The sequence below is a fragment of the Lolium rigidum genome, chromosome 2 (assembly GCF_022539505.1).
Source record: "Lolium rigidum isolate FL_2022 chromosome 2, APGP_CSIRO_Lrig_0.1, whole genome shotgun sequence".
Taxonomy (NCBI): Eukaryota; Viridiplantae; Streptophyta; class Magnoliopsida; order Poales; family Poaceae; genus Lolium; species Lolium rigidum.
The window spans coordinates 15,931,162-15,954,523 of record NC_061509.1 but is presented as its reverse complement, the minus strand read 5'-3'; the positions used below and the strand labels follow the sequence as shown (position 1 = coordinate 15,954,523).

Here is a 23,362-nt window from a genome sequence, read left to right as displayed (position 1 = left end):
TCAAGCTGCAGCACGGCCACTCTTTTCCTACGCCTACATGGAGATCAGGGAGCACAAGATCGGGAGAGGCGAGCTGGAGTGCGCTCTGTTCCTGATAAGTGATAGCGTTTGAAGAGTTGGAGACCCCTCCCTATTTATTTTCTTGATTTATCCTAGGTTTATTATTACTTTGCTCCTTGTAGACGTACGGCTTCAAGACGGCTGTTTGGCCACGTCATCGCTGACAGTGGAGCCCAACCGCTGAAACGCTATCAGTTAACTATTGCGCTATTTGTTGCTGGCTGCCTCAAAAATGGTACTGACATGAAAAAATTAACAAAAAAGGTACTGATCCGTCGACTTCACCTCAAATGTGGTAGTTCCTTGTAATTTACTCTCGTGGCCATGGACGTCCACTCTACTTACTACTAAATTTGGTTCTCAGACTCTTTTAGCATAATATAACCAACCAATCGTCCAACAAAGATCGAAAGGGATAATCTGAGTTCTGTTTGTGAAAGACTGCTGTAAAATCCAAGCTCCAAAGGAGATGATCTAATATCATCTGCCTATCCCCTCACTTTCAGATCAATGACAACCACACCGATGTTATCGGAGCTCCCCTTGTCCACAAATGGGACTGTATGAACATAAATGTCAGCATCATATTTTGTACATTTGCAATAACCATGCATCCATTTATAAACTCTCCTTATTTTTTTTTCTCATATCCATGGCAATGTCGCCCAGTCTACTTGCTAAATTTGGTTCTTGGACTCTTTTAATACAGTAGAATATAACCAACCAACCATCCTCCCACAGAACTATAGGAGCTAAAATATCCAAAGGACAAAGATAGTCTTGAGTTTTTGTTTGTGAAAGACTGCTGTAAAAACCAAGCTGTAAAGGAGATGATCCGATCGATCATCTGCCTAACCCATCACATTCAGATCAATGACAACAACGCTGATGTTATCGCAGCTCCCCTTGCAGAGGGCGAACCTCGCCAGGACAGCAGCGGCGTGGCGGCACGGAGGCTCTGGCTGGTGGCCACCCGGTGCGCCGCCGCCGCTGCTGCGGCAGGCTTCATCGCTCCCAGCTGCATGGGCTCTCGTCAGGATTCCATCTTCCTTGCATTGCCGGGCGATGTCGCAGGCCTTCCTGTTGGAGATAGCGTCCCACAGCCCGTCGCTCGCGAGGATCAGGCAGTGGTCGTCGTCCGACCTTATGGTTATGGTGATTTCTGGCTCACATATCACCTCAGGCTTCAGGAGCTCGTGCCCTGCAAGTATATTAGTAAACAGTCAAATGACACATAATACTCTAGCAAGTGGAAGAATGATATAGTGAAGAGAAATAATATGTTGTTATGAACGAACTTTTCAACAGGAACTTAATTGGTTGTTTTATTTTATTTGTTAGAATCAAAGCATGAGATATCTGTGTTTTTCTTCTCTTCCAAAATTATTTACATAAAAAAGCTCTGACATATTGATCAAAACAAGGCCTGCACATGATAGGTTTCAGAAATAAACAGACATGTCCTATGCACATGTATGAACTGTAATTCAACTTTTAGGGAATATAAGAAGTTAAGAACTATCATTATGACAGCAATGACGATGCAATACTAGTATACTACATAGTCACATCCTAGCTAAAGGTAAATTGTTAATAAGGTTCACGTTCTTTGGTTGATAAAATGAAATAAAGTTTTGTGAACATTAGAGCTGTCACATAAGTAGGAAGATTAACAAGTCTTCATAAGTATAGTTTCCAGACTAAATGCTCAGGGTCTAGTAAATTGTATGTATAGAAATACTGAATAAAAAATTCAATTAATATCCTCCGCTACAAGAGTTATTGAAGTTCAACACATATGGCTGCGTTACGTTCATGCAAACTCTAATTAATCGATGTAAATGATAAAATTGAAGAATCACGCTAAACTAAGTAGTTCGGCAAAAAAAAAAGTAGTTCGGCAAAGAACTAGATCAAATAGTAGTAGTATGCAGAAACTGCCACTAATGAATGACTATTCAAGTTGCTTGCATTGTTAGGCTTAATATAAGACGATTCAAAGAGGAACATAGGAAGCACCTTCAGAATTTTAGAAATATTTGATACCCTTTGACAGATCCAGGTATCACATGACATGTTTTTCACAAAGCATGGGTTGCTGTGACTTATTTCAGTATCAAGTACAAAGTTTACTATTTTGGGTGACATGGTAAGCACATGAGTTTATAGGTAAATATCGCGAACTGCAGTGTATCAGGGAAAAAAATACCTCATTAAACCTATGGAAAGCAAGTAAATCACTGAACATACACAGAAGACCAGGCATAATAACATATTTAGAAGAATATAATTGTACAAACCGATGAGAAACATTACTTTATGTGATTTAGTGGAAACATCTGGATTGGCAGCAGAAAAATAAATCATTCTTGTTTGGCTATTTTCCAATCATGTCATAAATTAAATGAGTAATAGGGCATTCCTAAAGTCCATTGCAAATTTAAATAATAAACTGGACATGCATAAACGGAAATGTTAACACCTGCTCGGTAAATGACTTTGAAAAAATACACAAAATAGCATAATACTTATACACAGAGGAAGGCCAACGCATAAAAGTAGTTCATAAAGATGGTCAAATAATTCTCTTAAGAAATACCCATTTGGCCTTAATAAGGATAAACCATTTACCACATCAAATTACACACATGAATTTATAGACAGCGTGCAATCCATATTTTCTAATTTTGAATACTATTGTACACAAAAAATTTAAGTTGGTTAGATGAAAATAGTATCGTTACACTTGTCATAAAAATGTTACAATAATACTGTTTTTATTAACATATTAATACATTAACCAAAGGTCAAATATATGTATCGTATACAATGTCAATATCCAAAAGTCATCTATTTCCTACATTGGCGAAGCTTGCCAAGGATGGCTGGGGGGGTGGGGGATGCAATTAAGGAGTTCTAGGGGGTACCAAACACACAAAAATTCCTAATCTAACCTCTCCCAAAAAAATTCCTTTAGAGATGTGCCAAATCATTGGGGGGGGGGGGGGGGGGGGCTGACCTACACTAAGCTACACCAATGATTTCGTACCATTGGTTGCAACATACGGGCATTCCTACGACTCGTTACACTCTATATGGCCATTTCCAATGGTTTAGCTAATGGGGAGGATGTTTCTCTGACATGTTCCAGACCTCACTGTAACCTAGACCTAGCCATACCATGGGTTGAGCCAAGCAAAAAGAAAGGCTACTGCAAACAACTCAGACCCTAGCCCGGTCTGAGCCGACATCTGGGTGAAGAAAAAGGTCAAAGAACACCCCAAGCTGACATCTTGGGTGAAGAAACATGCCCGATCGAGTCTGGCACAAAAAAAAAAGCCCTATGAGCCTCAAGTTAGGACTCCGTTTTAAGACACCCATATGTAAAGCACGAGCCCAACTTGGCTCAGCCCGACACGCGGGCTCGGAAAATGGGCCATAGCACGACTCAATAGTATGGCCTTTCCCTGCCCCGCGCATGATTTTCGGCACACACTTCTCATTTCTAGGCTTACTCTAACCGGTTGTGCAGAAGAATTGTCCTTGCTATTATGAATCATGGGTGGCACAGAGGAAACGATAACTAGGTAAACAATAATATTTAAACACGGACAAAAAAATTGAATTCAAGTTTCTGGTTTACCAAGATATACATGGACATAATTTATAGCACACAAGCCCGATCGAGTTTGTGAATCCATCGCAGATTTAGGTTGTTCGATTTGGAAAAATAAGTTCGATGCGTGAGTTAGAAAGGTTTTGCTTTTCGTTAGTGAGTGTAAGGTATTAGGCACTATGATGAAATACTTTCAAGGTTCGAAGTATATAAAAGTTATTATATGTATTAAATATGATTAAATATATAGTACTATCACCTAGGAATAGCCTAGTGGTGGGTTTTGATTTGGCGCATATGCACTGCGCCATTGGGCCGATTCTTAGTGGAAGATGGTTATTTTTGTAATGTCTATTATTGCATCCTCGAGGATATAGACCAAGTCTCACTCCGTCCCTCCGATGGGAAGTGTTCGATGTAGATATACAATAACTTCTCTTCCACTTAGATTATTGTGTTCCTACCTCTACATCGAACAAATGCACACACCACACAAGTTTACATAAGTCATAAACACCATGAATGTGTTTGGTTCGACCTTTTACGTGTTATCCAATTACAATGTGATTTGACTCCATTAACCACGTTTGGTTTGCTTGGCCAAATAGATACAATGTAAACGGATTACAACACAACTTACATCCGACTTCTCCCAACCCCCTCCATCAATAGATATCGTTACCAAGAACCCAGCGATAGTTATGGCTCGTCTGGCCTCAGCCTACGATTCCCTCTGGTGTTTTCTCCTGGTCATCACCGTACCGTCGACCATGGTGACCATGGAGGCAGATCTCCCCGCACCACGGGAGGAGCAGTCATTAGAACTTAGAAGAGCACCGATGATCTCATTCCCTGATCGATGTTGGTGGCTCCCGATCTCCACATCGATGATCTTTGCATCTAGCAACTGGCCGCGGGAAGGAGAAGCAACGACGTCGCATGCAGAGCACAAGTGGCAATGCGGGAGAGCCAGGAGCGGCTATTGACTCCTTCAGTGCTTCGGGTAGACCTTTTTTTGCTAGGTCCCACACCGCATAGGTGGACCTAGCATCCCTCCTGCCCGGGCAGCCGCCCAGGCTTCCGGCCGGCCGATAGGCTTATTTTCATCCCTATTTTACATGTATTTGATACAAAATTAGCACACTAAGCCTATTTTCCCATGCTTCAAATTTTTCCTGGGTCCGCTTATGCCACACCGTTGTTCTGCACTTTGATACCATTACCGAGTGGAACCAAACAAAATAAGAAAAAAATTGTTACACCGCAATCCCATGGTAACATGATCCCATTACCGTTTATATTACCATTGATGGAAACGAACACGGACCATGTCCACGAGACACAAAGTTTGGATAAAATATTACACAACCAACCATTTACTACATCATTGAGAAATGCCCATCCATTCCAAGATTTAAATTCCCATGCTGATCATCGTACACAACGCTTCTTGTTCTTCATCTGACAAAGCTCAGTGCCCTTGTTAGATGTATGTGAGGTCATATGAATGATAATTCACAAACATTAGAATCCTCCACTCGAAGCTAAGAAAGTCTATTAGTTTGGCGTCTCCTTCACCTTTAGCCTTTTGTGATAGGGTACCTTGCAATTTGCTCCATCTATTTACATCATTGAGCAATACCATCCATTCCAAGATATAAATTCCACTGCTGATCACCGTGGACAATGCTTCGTGTTCTCCAACCGACAAAGCACAGTGCCCTTGTAAGATGTACGTGAGATCACATGAATGACAATTCACAAACATTAGAATCCTCCACTCGAAGCTAAGGAAGTCTGTCATTTTGGCGTCTCCTTCCCTCATTAGCTTTTTGTGATAGGATACCTTGCAATTGCCTCCATATGGTTATGCTTAACCTTTCACCAGTTTCTCAGTGGCCATAGGAAACTAATTAAGCAGATAACATGGTGCATGATGTCGATTGTACTCTATTTTCATCATCTTACTAGACAAGTAGACATTCCATTATGGGAAAATGTCCCCATATGGTTATGGTTTATCCATCATCTTTGTCTTGTTTTGTTTCTCCCTCCACATCTCATAGTCATCCTCGTCCATCTTTCTCCTTTCAAACCCAGGAACACATGTGCTCACATTCTATCATACAACCCGTGGAATTATGTACCACCATAGACCACAATTTGTATCTTCTCTCTCGTAGGACAAAACCCTTTTCTCGCGTGTCGCCGAAAATACCTCCTCATATGATGTTAAGCATAGCATGTCGGATGAAGCAATTTAGGTTCAAATGACCCTTGTATAAAAGAACATTGTGAAAAGGGGATTAGTAAAGCCACCATGAGTGGCTATACTGAACAGGAGATAGTCAATTAACCAACTCTAGCACTTAGCTCCACTCTTGAGCTGAGGTAGAGATTTTCTCTAGCTCACCATCAAGATGCATGGAAGGTGAGAAATCTAGTAATCTTCAGTACTCTTGTGGGGAAGTTTGACACATCGCAACATATTGTGTTTGTGGTTAGATCAAATGTTTTTGTGACCACTTTCAACACATTGGTGTGTAGAAAAATGGAACTTGAGAGGAATACCTACTAGGGATGGTCGACATATCTTCTATATGAATGAAGACGACAACTAAGATCAAATGAAGGTTGATAATACTCGATATGCTACAAAATAATTCCAATCATAGACTTGTCTAGGAAAGAAGAAAGGAGTAGAAGGATGCAAGAGAAGATGCACACCATAGAGAAAGAATGACCAACGCTGATGAGAGAGGATGATTCAAGGATGTGTGACACACTTGGAAGTGCCTTCTGCATATCAAAGAAGCCACCTCCGACATGAACATACCAAAAATTGATAGAAGCATTAACACGTACCTACCAAAATATTACCCACACATATCCAGAATCACACTCACCAAAAAAGAAGAGTAGAGGGGGAGACACAAGCCTGCTCTTTTCATTAAGAGGGGAGAGTCCTCAAACCCGGGCCGCTGGTTACATTTGCATGCATGCCTACCACTCAGCCACGGATCGGAGGAGTTCTCAAAAGTAGATCGTCAGACAAAGTGCTATGCTTACGTGTATGCAATGCATAATTTCTTGGTAAATCTATTTGATATTGTTTCAATCGGTAGCTACTTCCTAAAGCCTAATTGTTGGGGCGGTTTGGATGGTCGTGACCATGAGCGGCACACATATGTTGAATGATGTTGGTCATATATACGCAGTAAGGTGCGCACACATATATGCAAGTGTGGTGCTTGGAACATTGTTTATAGATGCAACGATGGGAGATAGTCAGCACCAAGACCATTGAGTATATACCCTTTGAGTACATTATCATCAATGTTCTTTCCAACCGCAGTGAGCTCCATGGCGAAGCCTTTCATCTTGGTAATATATTTGCCAACCTTCATATCCAATTTCTTCGTGTTGGAGAGTAATCCAAGGAGAGTATTGATATGTGCCTTGGAGAGTGACGCGAAAAGCTCCCTAATGGAATACCACGTGTCAGCAGAATGCTCAAGGATGTTAGGGGACAAGGTTTTAAGTAACCAGCTCATAACTGTTGATCTCGGGCAAGCCACACAGACCATAGACAGGATTAGGAACCGTCGTGATGTTTTTGTCATTATCTTGAACCTCTAGGTTTTCAGGTGGTGCAACATTGGAGTCGTCTAGCAGCCCATGACAAACATGTCGTGGGCGGTGGGGAGGAGTTGCATCTTCCATAAAGGAAAGTTCTCCTTCGTGAGTTTCTCTGTGTGTGTGTGTGTGTGGGGGGGGGGGGGTAGGCAGCAATAGCCATCGTGAGGAGGGCAAGGTTTTAGGAACATCGCCAACAATCAAGACCGAAAGGTGAGATTTTTGGAAGGTCTCCGATTGTAACCAACGCCGATCTTCTTATTCAGACGATCAAGGGTCTTGGGGTTTTGGTGATCGAGAGTTGGATGATAGGAAAAGTTTGCTCTGGTAACATGCAAAATTGAATGCTCAAGCCAATTCAACCAAAAGTCTAATCTGATAGAAGAGACTAGACAATTATACAATTATATTCAACAAATCTAACTAACTAAAACAAATCTCCATCTAGTCACCCTAGAATGTTAAATTAGACCCCAACGGGCAAGGGAGGGATGAACTCACAGTTCATATGGTGTTTAATCTTCCTAATAATTAAGCAAATTGGTATTTCCCAGCTGGTTATCTAGCAGGCTACTCATGTCGTACAAGTAATTAACATGCACTCGATAGTCATGGTCTTATATATTCGCCCCATCTATGTCATCTATAATCAGATACAGAAAAAGCAGGTACCAGTGAACATGCAAATCTCCCATGCGCCAAAAGTGTAGAGAACACCATGCATCTATTGTATTTATCCAGAACCTCGCTGACACGAAATATACCAGCTATAAATATATTTATCATAAAGCTTAATGCGTGCCGTTTTCATAACCGTTCTGATAAAAAAAAACTTATAGGACATTTTATTCTAGCACGTAAAGCTTGAACGATGGGTCCAATCTCAAAAGGACGGTTCCGGTTTAATAGGCTTGCTAACTCATTGTTTTTTTTGTCAGATAGTTCCCAATTGTTATAGAGTGATTTGGAGAAATTGTTATTCTTATCTCCATTATAATATAAAATATACACCACAAATTAAATGTTCCCTTTTTGAATAGTATTTGCTTCTATAACTTTTTTTTCTACTCATCAGATGTTTGTGCATGGGCAAGAGACACATACCTACTAACAAAAAAACACCTTGTGAAATTAGTTGAGAAAGGAGCTTTAATTTATCAGCCTGTGGTGTAAATCAAAGACAAGGGCAAATGACAAATGACAAAGAAAACAAGACGCCCCATGACTCTTTAGCACCCTTGGAATCCAGGTGGAATCCTATATTTCTTTACGATACAGGTATGACCTAATCACCCTATGTAAACCATTATGGTCCTACTTGCAAGACTTAACGCTCCTATAGCCTCCGGCCAGATTTTGCATGCGAATACAAGGATCATTCTCTCTCACAATCCTTGAAAAAGCATGCTTTCTCACAGTCTATATTGAGACGCATGAATAATGATGAAGAATATATGCATGATGGTAGAGCGTGTACATAGATATATACATACCTAGTGCGCGGGACATGGCGAGGACCCCTCTGACACGTGGCCCATCGATGAACAGAACCCGGCCGCCAGCAGCTTCGATGCGCGCCATCTCGTCTGGCCGGTCCGGCTGTACATTTCGATCATTCGCATCAATTAATTAGTAAAGGAGAATTCAATTCGGAAAGTAAAAAATTAATTATAACTGCCATATACGGGACACGACCAAGATAGAAGTTGCCAGGGGGATGTGACATCATACGCTGAGGAAATCGCTCGTTGATGCAGTATCGCTCGTTAGGATTTATAAACCAGATGTTCGTGTAATTTAATTAGGGGATAAAATACATCATGAACATATAGGCAAACCTTCCCCATCTCGGATCACTCGTGCTAGCTGAGTGGCACGTACACAGCACAAGTAAAGCATCAACTGTTTGCATGCCACGATTGTAACAGATTAAGCACGTCTAGAAGAAGCAAAGCAACTCCAGATCAGTTGGCTCATAATCACGAGTTTGGCGCAGGTTTTTTTCTTGGCTGAAATCTCCGAAATCTTCCCAGGTTTTCACAGTACCCACCGGTATAATAAAAAATATCGGGCAATTTTTTAACTTATATAATTTTTTTGGATAAATTCTAGATTTTGTTCAAAAAATCTTGGACCTATGTTTCTATGCCCATGAGTCTTTTCAAGAACGAGAAGAAAACTTTGGTTTTGTGCACTAGCGAAGGATATCCAAGCCAACCAAAGTACTCTCTCCTTTTAAAATTAGGATGCATATTAGTTATAGCCAAAGTCAAACTTTATAAAATTTTACCAAATGTATATAAAATGATGTTAATTAAATATTATTAGAACCATCATGAAATATATTTTTATATTATATACATGTGGTATTACAAAAGTTAATATATATATATATATAGTTGATTCAAACTTTGTAAAATTTGATTTTGATCCAAACTAATACGCATCTTAAATTTAAAAGGAGTACCAAACCTAGTTCTCACTCTACCAAAAAACAAACCCGTCTCTGACTCATCTCTAAAGCGGGTTCGAACCGTCTCAAAATGTAAGGCGCGGATTAGACAAAAGTCAAAATTTACTAGTTTTGACAAAATATTTAGGTAAAAATATCTACAGCTACAATATTAAAAGGTTATTTTAAGAAAATGAAAATATATTTGATGGTAAATCTATTGATATTGATTCAGTAATATAATTATTAATATTTTTGTGTATAAATTTGATCAAACTTAGAGATCGTTAACTTTTAAGAAACCACATCTTATATTTTAGGACGGAGGGAGTAATACAGTAGTGTGTGTCTACTCTCTTTCTATTTCTAGAATGACTATCGGCGTTGATGGCCTTAGACCCACGTCGCACAGGGTCAACAACTGTACCGTCAACTCTAGTTGACTATCTCTTGAGTCGAATGATCAATCAGGGGTCAACTGGTAAGTGTGTGTACCTTCTGGTCCAGGGAGAGCGGGACGGCGTCCAGGCCCCGGGAGAGCACGGCGCGGGAGTCGCCGCAGTTGGCGACGATGACACGGTCGCGGACCAGCAGCGCCACCACGGCCGTCGACCCCACGATGATGCACCTCTCCCCAGCCGACAGCGGGCACGCGCACGCGCCCTCCGCCGCCGTGGCCACGCGGCCGCACGCGCACGCCGCCGGCGCCAGCGCGTCCACGCGCGCGAAGCTCCGGGACAGCGCCGTGCGCCACGCCCGCTCCTCGGCACCTTCCTCGTCGCGATGGGCCAGGTAGTCCTCCGCCGCGATGGCCAGCTCCTCCGCCAGGATCGCGTGCATCTGCTCCTTGCACAGCGCCGCCACCTGCGCGCGCGCGATTGTGTGTAGAGACAAAAACAAGTTAAAGCAAAGGTGAAAACGCACGCACGGCGGTTGGATTTTAGTGTGGTATACTGCTACGATCTGGACAAACAATGCTAGTACAATGGAAGTATGAAACGTAAAATCTTTTCTATGGCAATGCAAAATGATCAAGATGTATTTTTGGCTATTTCACAGGGTAATTAATCATAGGAGGTGGGGTGAATTAAGACGGGGAGGTGACGTACGTGAGGGCCGCCGTGGCCGTCGAAGACGCCGAAGAAGTGCATGGGTTCGCCGCCGGCCCAGACGCAGAAGGACGGGTGCAGCGACACGGTGTCCTCCATCTTCCTAAGCCGCCCCATCAGCGCCACGGAACCGAACCGTACCGGCAACGGCCCCGCCGCCTCCAGCCCTGACGACGAATCACCCGGCAGCAGCGCCGCCGCGACGTTGATGACGGCAGCGGCTGCAGCAGCGCTCTCCTCGGAGCCGGCGGACGTATTTGCAACGTCGTTGGCCGGGGTGAGGCGACGGCGCCTGGTCGGGCGGCATTCAGCGGCGTGGTCGGTTCCCTCGGCGCCGGCGCCGGGACCAACAGGCAAGTCGACGTTGTTGACGCCAGCGCTGGCCATCACGTACGCACTGGAGGAGCTAGCAGGCGCGCGCGTCGATCCGGAATCAGCAGCAGCTAGCAGAAGAGAGAGCAGAGAGCAGCAGGTGACCATGGCGGCCTGCGAATGAATCTACATATAGCTGCAAGCTGCATCATCCTCGAGGGAGTGGGGCCCACATTGGTGGCGACGTGTCCAGGCACCGACGCGTGGCATGGGAACCGAGGGAGGAAACAAATCGGTGGGTCGATCGATCGTCGCGTGCGCGGCGTTGCGGATGCGTTTCTTTTGCGATCTATCCTCAGTTTCGCGTCATCTCGATTGCTTCCACGCATAGCCATAGCCATAGAGCAGCCCCTTCCGTTACCATTTCTAAAGTTTGGACACAAATGTAAGGGCCTGAAACTTTGTAGACGTATATGCAAAATTTCAGTGGTTTACATCCACACCGAAAAGATGATGTAACAAAGGATTGTTTGGTTGTGCACGATGTTGTAGATGTGCTCTTGTCTTTTCTTAGCCTTTAGTTTACTTCATCAATTCCTTCCTTGGAATAGCCTTGTGTGTTTCCATGTGTTTCTTTCAGCTTTCTCTGGATCGGTTTAACAAGGGTGCACGTAGTTTTAAAATGCTTTCATTTTGCCATTATTTTGGTTAATAAAATATAACCGGTGAAAAGGATGCGTGAAAGGATATGCATCCATTGATCACGGTTAATTACTAGTAGTAAGTACTGAAACGACAGGCCAAAGACTTTACAATCCAGCTGGATTCCTATATAACAAATCAATGGGTTAGCCCGGCATCTCCGATGCGTTTCTTCCCCCTTTTTTTGGTGTTGTCTTAACTGTCTTCACTGATTTCTTCCTCGAACATACATTTTGTTTCCTTTTTTCCTTTTTTTGTTCAAAGGAGGCCTGAAAGGATATGGAACCATTAATTGATGTTGATTACTTCTTGGTATTGAGATGACAAGACAAAAGCTTATATGGCATGGTGAAAAAAGATATTTATGAAAAAAATATGTACTGCGAAAACCACCGTTGTATCTTTATTTATTTTCACACAAGAGATTTCCTTCTAGGAAAGTGTCTTCATTTTTGGTTACCGAGGACCGGCTTTGTATCATTTGGCCAAATAGACCTTCGCGGGTGTTTTGTACGTCGGTAGTATTTTTGCCAAACAGATAATCTCCTTTGTCGGGGAAAGTCATGTTTTCCCTCCAACGATGTGAGGCGGACTTCAAAATAATAAAGTTGTAACACTTAACATAAATCTTTGTCTGCTTTTGGCGCCTTACAAGGGACCTCTTGGGTGCATGCCGGCCGAGACTGGATCATATGTGCCCGAGCACTTTGCGTATGTGCAAAATTTATTGAGCACATTATTGCACTTCCACAAAGAAAAGGTGATGTAACAAACCATCGCTTGCTTATGCACGATGTTGCAGATGTGTTGTTGTCTTTTCTTAGTCTTTGATTTTCTCCATGAATCCCTTCCTCGGAATAACTTTCCCATCTTTGTACTTTCCTTTCTAACTAGTGAAAAGGATGCCTAAAAGGATATGCAATCAATTTCTTTTGTGAATGGATATGCAACCATAGATCATGGTGCATTACTAAAAATTATACTGAAACGAGAAAATAAAGGCTTTACAATCCTAATAAGTGAATTCCTTCGCAGGGAGATGTTGTAACATGTTAGTGGGTCATCCTGGCATCGTGGATGCATTTCTTATCCTTTTCTTGATTTTGTGTTAATTTGCTTGATTTCTTCCACGGACACACATTCTATTTCCATTTTTATTTTTCATTTAAAGCAGGCCGGAGAGGATATACAACCATTAATTGTGGTTGATTACTTCTTATTATTAAAATGGCAAGATAGACTCTTATATGCCATTGTGAAAAAAAAATAAGAGAAACAATTTGTGTTGCGAAAACCAACTTTGCATTTTTTTTTTTGACACAAGAGCCTTCTTTCCAGGAAAAATCTTTTGTCAAAAAAAATCAAAGTTAGAAGTCTCCCTCTTTGGCTATTGAAGTTCATACTGCCGCCATCCCAAAGCTTAAGGCTTATATTATTTTTAGAAAGTCAAACTATGTCAAGTTTGACTATGCTTTTACGAAAAATCATTAACATGCAAAATACAAAATTAATATCACTAAATAGATAATAAAATATATTTTCATATGGTATCTACAAAATATTATATTTGTTGATAGATTGTTCTAAAATTTGTCAAATTTTACTTGGTTTGACTTTTTTTAAAAAATATAAGCCTTAAGCTTTGGGATGGAGGTGGTAGTAAAGTCTCAAAATGAGTTTTTTGTGATATGGTGCATGGATATGTTCTGTAGTTGGTTCAAGCATAACTTACATGTTTGTGACATTTCAATAAACTACATGATACTTTGTTATGCAATGATTCTTACATGCATAACAAGGAGATGATGCAATACGATGATGGTTTGTGCGTGGTGTTGAGTATAAATTCTTGACTTTTCTTTGTTTCTTAATCTCTAATTTGCTTCATAAATTCCTTCCCCACAATAACCTTTTTTTTTTTGCCTTGGTTATTAATGGAAGGGAGGCGAGAGAGAATATGCAACCATTGGCTAAGATTAATTGCTGGTTAGAATTAAAACGACAAGTTAAGGCTTATATACAACATGTAAAGAGAATGCTTTAGAAAAGAAAAAAAAGCATTGTTGTTACCATGTTCCGAGAAACATCTTAATGTATATAAGGCACGCGTGTCGTAGAAATTCTTTACCTTTTGTTTCTCAAGATGAAAGTTGATTTTTTTTTATATAAAAAGTGGCATGCTGGAATGATGTTGCCTTTACTCTTACTTGTTTATTTTCATATATATTTCGCATGATTGGCTTGTGTCCTATTTGGAAAAATATGTCACCACATTGATAATATCTTCATTCATGTTGCCCCCAATTTATATAGTAGAATATTGCAGGTAAGCCATCATAGCCAGGCGCCTTCATAGGAGCAAATTTAGAAAATATTATCAAAGAAGTATCGGTATAAAGTATAATTCATACCCACAGTGACTTTTTTTTGTCAAATAGCTCCACCAATGCACCGGGTTAGAAATTTGGATCTCTTTTGTATAGCTCCTTACATAAGGAGGTCGTCGTGAGCTCCATATTGGTTGGTGTGTCAACAATAACATAGAGACCGTTTTTCAGTTTTGTTATGCCATTATTCCTCGCTCGCCAAACAGCTTTATTACGAAAAAAATTCATGATGAAATTATATATATGAAGACAATTAAACAAGCTGGCTCGTAACATAAGCACCACAAATTGAACTTTTCTTTGCTCTTGACCTGATACTGCAGTCGTCGTCCCAGCCGGTCCCTAAGACCGTTAATCGATTGCCAACCAAGCAACCAACTAAAGCTAGCTCAGAGCACTTCTTAAATTTAGAAGTGTTCTTGTATTTGAGCAAATCTTTCTAAAAACTTAATTAAAGATACATAGCTAAAACAAGAAAAGAGAAATAGCCCGCACACCATCAGTACTCGGTTCATCACTAGCTAGATCGCTCCTACAGTCCTAGCTAATGTCCTACTGCCCATGCATGGTCACGCACATACTTTGCCATTGATAACAATGTGTGAAGATGAATCAAGAGCAACCAAGCCTGAGCTCAAGATCCAAACCTCCACCTCCACCACCATCACCGAACCCTCCTCCGACACCAAGCTCCACGTTCACCTCCAACGCAGCAGCCTTCGCCGCCGTTGACGTGGCAGCGTCCGCCGCCGCCGTGGAGAAGAAGCTGTAGACGGCAGGCGGAGTCCTCGTCGTCGCCGTGTCGCTGCTGCAATGGTACTGCGCCGGCGCGAAGTTGAGGTTTGGAAGCACCCGGTGGGCGGCGGCGCAGGAGTAGTAGTAGCACAGCCTGGCCCTCTCCCTCCGGTGGACGTTCATGTGGCCTCCCAGCGCCTGCGCGGACCGGAACTCCCTCTTACAGTAGCCGCACATGTACGACGACGACGACCTCTGTCCCGCCACCGGCCACGGGACGCCGCCGCCACCGGCGAAGCTCCACGTTGCCGGCCGAAGCTGGCCGAGGTGGTGGCGGCCGTGGTCTCCTCCTCTCGTGCCTCCGTTGTCCATAGATCAGCTACTTGTGTGCCGACTGCCGAGTGTCGACTGATGTTGTGTAGTAGTGACTATGGCTTGGCAGAGCACGGTAGAATGGGCGTATATATGCTGCTCGATCCAGTGGACGTATACACACTCGGCACTTGTTTTCTACCACTGCACACACTACTCACTACATCACTCCGTCACAACTTGTATGAAATCAGCTTGCTAGCTAGCTCGTTTTGTTGTTCTGGGGTAGAAACGATGGACAGATTGAAGTGACCGAGTGCACGCGGAGTGAGTCAAGGTATATTGGTAGGCTAGCGGTGATGTTGCAGACGAGATACCGTCAGAACGATGCTCTCCGTTTCAGGGAAGACTATGTGACATGTGTTGGCAACCTCTGCGGACTACTTTGCCTGACGACGAGACATAATGTGTACCCAAAGAGAGCATCTGAGTAGACGTAGTCCAGCTAGCTAGATCGGTAGCTGCAAGCCTACATGGCCAAAGTGGCAAAAGGCGTTAACTATGCTCGGAAAGCGTACGCAGCATTTGCCCTCAATTTGCCCTTGAGTTTGACCGCAACTATAGCATCTCATTTTTCTTTCTTCTTCTTTCTTTTCACACATGGAAATACCAGGTGTCATGCAAGCATTAACTCATGTCCTGCATCCTGCGGCTGCAACATATCACGTCAATCTTGTCATGTCACGAAGCATTCAAGCAGGCGCAGCCGAATACATTGTCTGAAGCCTCAAGGCATTGTACCCCATTGGCTAGAACTAGACATGTTTGGGCGCTGGTATACATGATGGCACCACAAAGGAGAAGTAGGTTTTGCTATATATGCGTGCATGTATATCTTTGGGGTTTACATTGAAAAAAAAAAGTATACTTCTGCAGATTCTTGAGGCTACAGCAACTGAAGAACAGAGATCACGATGAGTCTCCATGCAGCTACACTTTTGTTGTCTCAACGTATAAGCTTGCTACCTACAATGCTTGTCTTTGCTCAAGATATAAACACAGAAACAAAACTTTTGTTTCTTATTGCAGCATTGCTTTAGCCTTTAACTGCTGCCAGGGCCTTCACTAAATTGCAATTTGATTTGATGCAACCAAGCAGCAGGATAAAGACGTACAAGGACGGATAGTTTTCCTTTCCACCTGCTCGCATCAAGATTTAAAGAAGATGATAGCTGCTAACTTTTTTTTTCCAAACCATGCATGCTATCGAATGAACTAACAATCATTCAGTTAATAGGAAATCCGTTTTGCTTAGCATATTGCTAATATAATAGGCATAACGCTCATAGTTTCTTTCCAGGTAATTTACATAACATAGCATATAGCAGCAGAAGGAACAAAGAAGAGGGCAAGCAACTCAAAGCACAATTCATAGCAGAGCAAAAAAGAATAGCAAATTAATTCATTGAAGAGGATGATCTGACCTGAATTCCCTGGCTAGCTATCATGCACTTCCTCCCTTCCTCGATCTACTTTTTTTCGTCACCGTGCTTCTTATTCCTTTGTTTTCATCTCCTGAACCGGATGCAACAGCTACTACTTCTTGCTATGCTCTGCCGCCATTGTGTGGACTAGACAAACAGATAAAATTAAGATGAGGTCAATAGGAGGGAATCGCAAATTAAATAAATAGAAAAAACATTGCAAGAGTTGTAGTTTACCTCCAGATACGATCAACTGATGGGACGGTGTATCCCTCACCCTGACGGTGTCCTAGTCTGCTATTTACCGCACTAGCTTCTCCTCATGATCCCTCGGCACAGGTGTCTCCTCCGTGTATCACTGAACTAGTAATTAGAGGCTCAGATAAATTTGCAAGCATCCTTAAAATGCTGCTAAGTGTTTTATTGCATACATACCTGCTTCTTGAGCAATGATCTAGCATCATCAGGCGCTTATGTGCTGACATGGTGGTAGGGCCCTACGACCGTCATCCCTCAGGCGGCACCTTCATCTCTAGTGGTAGTGAGAACCTGGCTGTCTGAAGCAGCAGCATAGACTAAGGGTGTTTTGAGCACACCCTCCCATGCGCCATGGTTCCACAGATCATCTATTACCAGTAACGTCTTGTGGCCAATCAAGCCAATCCTTCAGGGTTCGATGAAGGGTGTGCATTTGCAGCAGACTGGTGATCACCTTTGATGATGGCTCTTCTCAGCAGCTAAGCCTCGCTGAGGTTTCGGTCACCGCTCAACCATATTTTTTTTTCTGAACTCACCTTCGATGGCCTCATCATTGAAGACCTTCTAGGTGAGGGTCGTCTTGCCAATCCCGCCAACACCTACGATGGCCTCCTATATGCACAATCTGGGACACATGTGTTCTTGTGTCTTCTTCAATGTGGTTCCCAACAACACCCGACTGGTTGACCTCCCCTGACATCCCACGCCTAGGATTGCCATGACAATTTGCGTGCACCTTTCTACTATGCTCCTCATAGGACCTGATAAAGCCGCACTCCACTCCTTGATGGTGTCGAGCCACAGGTTAAGCACCTTGATGTGGGTCCCAATTTCGTGAGCATGGGAGGGATTCTGCATGCAGAAGAGCAAGGGATTGAAACACACTGCATCAATGGAGGATGATTGTCAGGGACTAATATGGGTATGGAGTAGTGGGTTATTAGCTGTAAGGGTAGTATCGGTATTCCACCTATGTTGTCATGTTGTAGTTGGTTAGGTCTATATAAGCCTACCCTTGTATCCCCTTGCAATCAATCAAGAAATATGAAACCTAATTTTATCTTTTATTTCTGCAATTTATCTTTTATTTAGTTCTAGCAATTTACCTCTTTTATCTCGAATTCTTCTCAAATCTTTGTTCTTCGTGATCCTCTTCCGATCAGATCCACCGGGATCCTGACAATGATCCATGCTCCATGGCCTTGAGATGGCACAGGTTGGCGGCTTGAGCTGCCCCACCCACTCTCAGACGCTCTCGTCGGCGATGTTCGTCCAATCAGCGTCGGTGAGGAAGTTCTTGAGGTCCAAAAGCTTGTCACCCATCTTGTTAATCTCGCAGGAGACGTCCAGCATCTCCCCACCTCATATTCTGCTACCTGAGCGAGCAAATGACCCAAATAGGATGCAAATGCATCCAGCACTATCGCCATTGATTATATTTGCTGGAGTTTTCTGTGATAACAAAGGTACAGGTGAAATTTAAGTAGGACAAATAATTCAGGAAAATAAGGAAGAAGCTTAATTGACTAGGTGTAAAGAGAGAGACAAATTAAACCTGAACCGACCTAGATGGATGGATGGTCTGTTCGCTCAGCTCCAGAGAGCATCTCAATTCTGATGAAGAGCAACTCAGCTCCTATCTGTAAAAAACACCAGCTACATAATAATATTTGGGTGGATGAGGATAAGATAAGAGAGGGGCTAGGATTATATTACAGGTAGCATCAAACAGCCTAGGAACGTGTGTGGAGCGAAACATTTATTTACCAGCAATACATAGATATTAGGAATACATAGGATCAAGATCAGATACTGCGAGTACTTCCTCTCCTTCCTACGAGGGCAGTTACAGTTACAGTTACAGTTACAGAGCAACCAAGCCGCCAGAAGGTATTTATCTAATCTAAGAGGAAGATGGATCAGATACTGATATATCCTTGGCCTGATGAGGCTGCATCATCATATGCACATGAGTGCAGACTCTCTCTGGCTCTCCCTTGAACCACAGATTCCGAAGCTCCCTTCTCTTCCACCCAAGCGATATCAACGTGCCTGAATTTAAGAACAGATTAGCTATCTTATTAATCCGTGTCCATCCATGAACCAGGTGATAAATATAAATCGGTGGTGTTAGTTTCTGATTACCCAGTGTGAAAGGCACGATGTAGAGAAGAGCGGGCTGGCCATGCCCATCCATAAGGTTCAACGCAACATACGTAATAAGAAGCCCTGATGTCGGTCAAAAGTTCCAGCAAGTCAAAAAGCAGAAAATATAAAGCTCTCATTGTGTGTGAATGGTAGAATAACTACTATGTGCATTAGATATAATAATGGCTTCTCTCTTCCTCAAGTAGGGGAGCATAGATCGCTTACCAGTGCCATAGGCCAAAGCTGACCACAGAAAGTAACCAGACCGCAAGCTTTTCTTGGCAGCCCAATCATATCTGCAGAAAAATTAAATGAAAACTGGATGCTGAGATTGCTAACCACATAAACAACACACACCACGGCATGTTAAAGCAGCTGTTCTAAATAGCAACCCCCGCATGCCTGCTCTGGTTCGAATGAAAAAATGAATGGAACCTTTGGCAAACTAACCTTAAGGCAAATGCAACTACCAGCCCAGGAAGAAGGATGTCACCAAAGCCAATGATACTGTATCCACCCCATGGATCAAACATCCGTGGGATTTTCAGCAACATGGGCACACCATCTTCATCGGTCTTATCACCACGTGCAACCTACAACAAGAATACCTGTATAACTAGCAAGACTAGATATGATGCCACCAGATAAGGTAACAGCCCGCCCATTATACATACCGCAATCATCACACTCTCATGAAACCACCTCTTGGAGATGAATACCCAGAATATGTCGTAGAAGAAAGCACAACTGAGAAGCACTGAACCAACCTGATCGTAGCCAAAAGGTAAACGAGACACATGCCAAAACAAGTTGTGAAGGGAGCTCGCACCAAAGCTGAGCATGATATAAAATTAACCTTCAAGAGTCAAGAACAGGTACATTACCTTGAGGTTAGGTACTCTGACAATTTGGATAACAGTAACTATCAGTGCAATACCCTGAAGTACAGAATCAGATATCAATTGATATGGTTGTTGCATTGAAAGGCGTGGAATACTACAGAAAGTTGCACTCACAAGAATATCTTGCCCAATCCAAGCATAGGGATACTGCCGATAAACAGCCCATAGAACAGCAAACACAACGCAAAATGGGGATACTGCCAGCGTAAGGTACGAAATAGCACCAAAGAATGGTACTTTCAGAAATGATTCCGCAGCAGATCTAAACCATCTGAAATATTCGATTATTTTGAATTAGTACAAAACTTTCACAGAAAAAAGAATCAGTAACAAACCAATAGTCATCAAACAAACAAACAAAAGGGTAGTTCGAGATGTTCAAGAACAACTATGCAAGATAAAGCTCATGTACCTTGACAACAGAGCAACCAAGCATGTTTGCAGACCCTGCATAAACAAGAGGCATTAGTTCAAGGAAAGGAATGCAAAGCAGCAGGGGATTAGCTAAGGCAACAGTTTGCATACCAATAGGTGGGAAAAAAATACATTGGTCCAATGTAGTAGCAACATATCATCCTATTTGGTCTTTTTATAGTACTTGTACCATGAATGGACTAGGAGAATTTTATTTATTTATTGCTTTGGTAGCATCAACTTATTAGAACTATGGCAAAAGTGTAAGTCGGATAAAATTGCACCTCAACACCGCCGATGCAGAATATTACCACCAGTAGCTCAACAAACCAGGTAGACATCAGCTTGTAAAGCATTATTAAGAAGCAGGATGCAATCACAACAAACATTATTGCTGATATCACGTTGATATCTACAATGCCGCTAGAACCTCCGCCCTCAACATTCAGTGAGACTTCGTGGCCATCCTTTTACAGTAAATGCACTTGTCAGTTCCATAGTTTAAGTTGAAGATGCATAGAAACTAATCATCACGGAATTAACAGATCAGAACCTTCAGGAGCTTCTCCTGTTCATTAATGGCTTCCCTAGAGCTCCATGCTGACCAGTATGACGCACAGAGGACAGTGCCGACAGCCATGAGCCAAAGAAAAACCTCTGCCGTATCGACTACAGGACGATCTGGAGAGTATAGCTGCACAGAAACTACGGAAAGATAGAAAGTTATGTCAGTAAGCTATTTTAGGTAGAATACATAACCAAAATCCAAGTTAAGATAAAGTCAAAACCAGCCAGATAACAGAAGCAAGTACTAACATTTCAGGGGCAACAATGCCAAAAATGAGTTAGGGGTTTACCTGATTTACCATCGGTAACAAGCGAGTGTAAAGCGATGCCCGCATCTTGTGGCAAGAGAACTGCCGGTATGTGTATATCAAGCTCTGTCTCGTTCTTTTCACAGACCATCTTGTACAGCTCTGCAGGGTAGACAAATGATAAGGAACACTGCTAGGGTCAATCCTACATACAAGAAGCAATGCCTTAAACCGTAGACAGAAAGGAGACTTACCAGTGCCATGGTTTATGATGAGTATACCAGAAGCACCAGCCGCCTCTGCGATCTTTGCTTTCTTCGTGAACTTGCATTTCCCCCTTTTAACTAGAAGGAGGCCTCCAGAAACCTAGAACAAACAAATGAAGCTGAGATTACTGGGATCCACAAGCGCTTGCACTGCTATCCAAGCAAATATAATTCTTGACTCGCTTGAGAAGGCAAACCTTTTCTTTTGGAGGACTGCAGCACTCAATCGGGTCCGCCAGAGTGAGCTGAGTTCGGTTCGCATATTTCTCCTTGGACACTATCTTGGGACCGAAGCGGGCGCCGACACCAACATACTCGTCTTTCTCTTTGCCGTCGACCCAGCTCTGCACTTTGACCTTGAACCAGTTCGAACGGCACGGTTTAGGAGAGGAATAGAATGGAGTGTGTACCATGCAAGTTTGAGTGTCGGCAGGTTAGAGAAATAGAATTAAGTGTGTGCAATGTAAGTATGAGGATGTTTATGATGAAATGAAGCTGTAGAAAGGAAGGTGACGGCAATCCAATACTACCATAGCTTATGCATCCATCCATTTATCAATTGGGAATCTAATTCGGTTCAATTGAAATTCCCCACCAGATGGGAGTTCATTTGGCTTACTAACCCTAGGACTTAAGGAGTAGCAATTAAGAGAGTAACAAGATAATTGGCGCGGGAAATCGGAATCTGGAAGTAAAACCGTGAATCCGAATAGAGCGAGAGAGGGGGGGGAGGAGAGCGCAGGGGGCGTGGGAACAAGATAATTACGAGGACGAAGTCGTTGGAGCAGCCAGGAATCTTGGGGGCCTGGTCGTCCTGGTGGACGATGTCGCCGCCGGCAGCGGCCCCCGCCAGTGCCGACGCAAGCAGCACCGCCAGCACCGCCGACGCGGCCATCCCCCTCCCCTCCCTCTCTCGTGCAGCTGGAGATGGAGTCGCCGGAGACGATGGTGGGGAAAGGAACAGCGGCAGCAGCAAAAGGCCTCACTGACAGAGAAGGTTGACCTTTTACCTTATTTTCCAATTACTCGCAGCTTGCAGAGAACATTGCTCAAAACAAGACATAACAAGACGATAAAAAATTGGAGAGTCTATTTGGCACTCGGTTATTTCTTAATTCGTCATAAAGTCATTTTTCTCCCAATCACAAGATGAAACGAGAGCATTTAATTGTTTTTGATTTCATAACATGTGTAAGTTTGCATGTAATTTAGAATGTATACAGGCTAATTTAGATGTGATTTACCATGCATATATATTACTGTAATGTAATTTGCATTATATACATAATGACAAATAATGTGATACAATCATTATATCTTATTGTTATCCCTACTCCCTAGCAATTAATGTAAATTATTTAATTTATAGTAAGAAATTAATTTGCTAAGAAAAGGCGTATCGTAGAACGCATGAAATAGTGTTCTCCTATTTTCTAAGAAATTTTTTTTTGCGTATCATTGTATTAAGCTTAGAGACGGACCAAGATGTCCAAGATTACAACGCCGGGTACAAACCAAACCAGCGGAAACCACCAGTGCCGACGTTGCTTAGAACGCCGGGCTACCACACCCCGAGCTATCCTAAACCTCTAGCGGGCCTACCCCTACTGTCAAGCCAAAGCTGCCATTCCGCCGCGATAAGATCGATGGTAGGAGCCATGGCCGTGAGTTTGCGCTCAAAAACACGGCTGTTACGTTCCAGCCACACGGAGCGGAGGATCAGCATGATGATGGAGTTGGCCTTCTTCCTGTTT

General features: G+C 42.7%; 3 protein-coding genes across 3 annotated transcripts; all 3 read right to left on the bottom strand.

The window, feature by feature from the left end:
• Positions 1–911: 911 nt before the first annotated feature.
• Positions 912–11,011, bottom strand: LOC124686010 (probable protein phosphatase 2C 37). The gene is made up of 4 exons (XM_047220021.1): positions 10,874–11,011; positions 10,260–10,628; positions 8,806–8,911; positions 912–1,261 (listed from the first exon to the last, which is right to left on the bottom strand). Exons 1-4 carry the CDS (start codon positions 10,988–10,990, stop codon positions 912–914), a joined length of 942 nt encoding a protein of 313 aa, XP_047075977.1. The 5' UTR covers positions 10,991–11,011.
• Positions 11,012–14,886: 3,875 nt separating this feature from the next.
• Positions 14,887–15,381, bottom strand: LOC124689244 (transcriptional regulator SUPERMAN-like). The gene has a single exon (XM_047222800.1). The coding sequence runs from the start codon at positions 15,379–15,381 to the stop codon at positions 14,887–14,889; it is 495 nt and encodes a 164-aa protein (XP_047078756.1).
• Positions 15,382–18,918: 3,537 nt separating this feature from the next.
• On the bottom strand, positions 18,919–22,518 carry LOC124691333 (signal peptide peptidase-like 5). Its single transcript, XM_047224614.1, has 14 exons — positions 22,375–22,518; positions 21,806–21,964; positions 21,597–21,708; positions 21,385–21,504; positions 21,081–21,232; positions 20,812–20,994; positions 20,526–20,560; positions 20,228–20,384; positions 20,096–20,149; positions 19,886–19,978; positions 19,662–19,804; positions 19,437–19,507; positions 19,209–19,292; positions 18,919–19,115 (listed from the first exon to the last, which is right to left on the bottom strand). Exons 1-14 carry the CDS (start codon positions 22,501–22,503, stop codon positions 18,967–18,969), a joined length of 1,641 nt encoding a protein of 546 aa, XP_047080570.1. The 5' UTR covers positions 22,504–22,518; the 3' UTR covers positions 18,919–18,966.
• Positions 22,519–23,362: the final 844 nt, after the last annotated feature.